Source organism: Takifugu flavidus, chromosome 20 (assembly GCF_003711565.1).
Source record: "Takifugu flavidus isolate HTHZ2018 chromosome 20, ASM371156v2, whole genome shotgun sequence".
NCBI classification, from domain to species: Eukaryota; Metazoa; Chordata; class Actinopteri; order Tetraodontiformes; family Tetraodontidae; genus Takifugu; species Takifugu flavidus.
This window is the reverse complement of record NC_079539.1, coordinates 12,134,633-12,136,812: the sequence shown is the minus strand read 5'-3', so window position 1 is coordinate 12,136,812 and position 2,180 is coordinate 12,134,633. Positions and strand designations below refer to the sequence as shown.

Genomic DNA, 2,180 nt, shown 5'->3' with positions numbered 1-2,180 from the left:
TAGAGAGAGAGGAGAAGGGGGAGGACAGGTAGAGGATAGAATAGGTAGGAGAGGAGAGGGGAGAGGGGTAGAGGAGAGGAGAGGTAGAGGGAAGGGGAGGAGAGGAGAGGCATAGAGCATAGAAATACATACAAAAATACATTATATTAAATTGAATTGAATAAGCTGCTGGTTGAGTGGTTCAGCGGGGTCGGAGGTCAGTATACAGCTCTGAAGGTGGCGATACCTGTAAATGGATACAGAAGGGAGGGGGGGAGAAGCAGAAAAACTACACAGGAAATAGCATTACTAGTCTACTTGAGAAGGGAGGAGAGGAGAGGGAGGGGAAGAGGAGAGGAGACCATGACCCAGTGCAGTGACAGAGGCCTGTCAGGTGATCATGTTTCTGGACCCTGGCAGCCTTGGCCTATAGCAGCATAGCTAAGATGTTAACCTAATGATTAGACGACATCCTAAGTGTAATAATTTGTCTGTCTATGATAATAACTGGAACTACAGAATTAGTAACAACAAGCTTTTTCAAAGAAGTAGGTTTTAAGCCTAATCTTAAAAGTAGCGATGGAGTCAGCCTCCCGTACCTGGACAGGGAGCTAGTTCCATAGCAGGGGGCCTGGTAGCTAAATGCTCGGCATTTTGGATCAGGAGGCTTCTTAAAGAATTGTTTGGACACCCTGATAATAAAGAATTACAATAGTCCAGCCTGGAAGTAACAAATGCATGGACTAACTTTTCAGCGTCATGCTGCGTCAGTAGCTTCCTAATCTTTGTGATGTTCCTCAGGTGAAAAAAGGCACTTCTAGAGACTAATTTAATGTGTGAGTTGAAGGAGAGATTTTGATCAAAAGTTACTCCTAGATTCCTCACAGAGAGACTAGATGTTAATGAGATACCATCTAGAGTGATCATATGATCTAATCTATCCCTGAGAGGTTCAGGACCAAACACCATGACCTCAGTTTTTCCTGAGTTAAGGAGGAGGAAATTTGAAGACATTCAGGACTTTATGTCTTTAAGACAGGTCTGAAGCTTCACTAACTTCTTTGTCTCCTCTTAGTAGTCCGGACATCTGACTAATTTCCTGGATCAAGTAGAATGCTGTGAAAATGAGCGAGATCCCCACCTAAAACATATAATTTCTTTAAACATGCATAATGACAACATATATTTTATGCTGTTCTACTATGAAACACTTTTCCACTTTGCATTCAGATCTCTTTTTAAGGAATCCATTGGTTCTGATGCGCAGCTCTGTAATAATCATAAGAGTAGATGTGACTGGTAAATAAAATCACTTTAAATGTTAGCCTAGATATTAATTCAGGTTCTACAAGTATTGAATTACACACTGACCAAAAGGTGAGCGAATCTGCACATGAGAACAGTTGTTCATCACAGCCTTCCATAGAAGTGACCACTATAAATGAATATATAAAGAACATTGATACTGCTGCCCTTTAAATATTTTAGAAAATTACAAAACTCCCCTTCTTTGGGCCTCAAAAATAACATGTCTAACAAATAAAGCTCAAATCATAGCTTGAATAATGGATTTTATTAAGATCTGCTTGTTTTTCAAGCAGAAACTACAGTCTTACTGCTGTTTGGTAGTCTGGTTTAAACATGTTTAAATATTGAAGATGAAAGTGAACCTGACACAATGGAGATAACATAATAATAATAATAATAATAATAATAGATTTGTAGCCCCATCTGCTGGTCAAAAGTATTAAAGTCAAATGTTGCTCTTGCCAGGAGTACAGTGTTGACTTACTCCTCAGGGATGAGGAACACAGCACAATATATCGATGTTGATATATAAATGTTGATACCCCTAAAAATTGCATTGTTAATGAGAATTAATGCCTCTACACATTTCATGGAATGAAAGATCTGGGAACAAAATTGGGATCTGGGAACATTGATTTTAGGGTTTTGGTTTCATTACAATGATTAATATCAGAAAAAAAAGAATATTATTTCCTTGTATCAAACAGCTCTCAGTTGCTCTCCTTCAGCTCCCCACAGTACAAATTGCTTATTTGCTAAATGCAGGCCCATGAAATATCTCTGTCGCCGTGATGGCTGCCTTCATCCTCTTCAGCTTTCGGTCCTGTCGCCGACACTTCTGTTGCATGGTCTTCAGCTTCTTCCTCAGACTTCGGACCTGCCCCTCCAGATGA

General features: G+C 39.8%; 1 protein-coding gene across 2 annotated transcripts in view; it reads right to left on the bottom strand.

The window, feature by feature from the left end:
* Positions 1-1,533: 1,533 nt before the first annotated feature.
* LOC130517777 (THAP domain-containing protein 1-like) overlaps positions 1,534-2,180 on the bottom strand; it is a 3,717-nt gene continuing 3,070 nt past the window's right edge. For both annotated transcript variants that reach the window (XM_057019898.1, XM_057019897.1), the window contains exon 3: positions 1,534-2,180. This exon is cut by the window's right edge and continues 233 nt beyond it. In XM_057019898.1, the coding sequence (XP_056875878.1) occupies positions 2,036-2,180 (145 nt within the window). In that variant the 3' untranslated portion in view covers positions 1,534-2,035.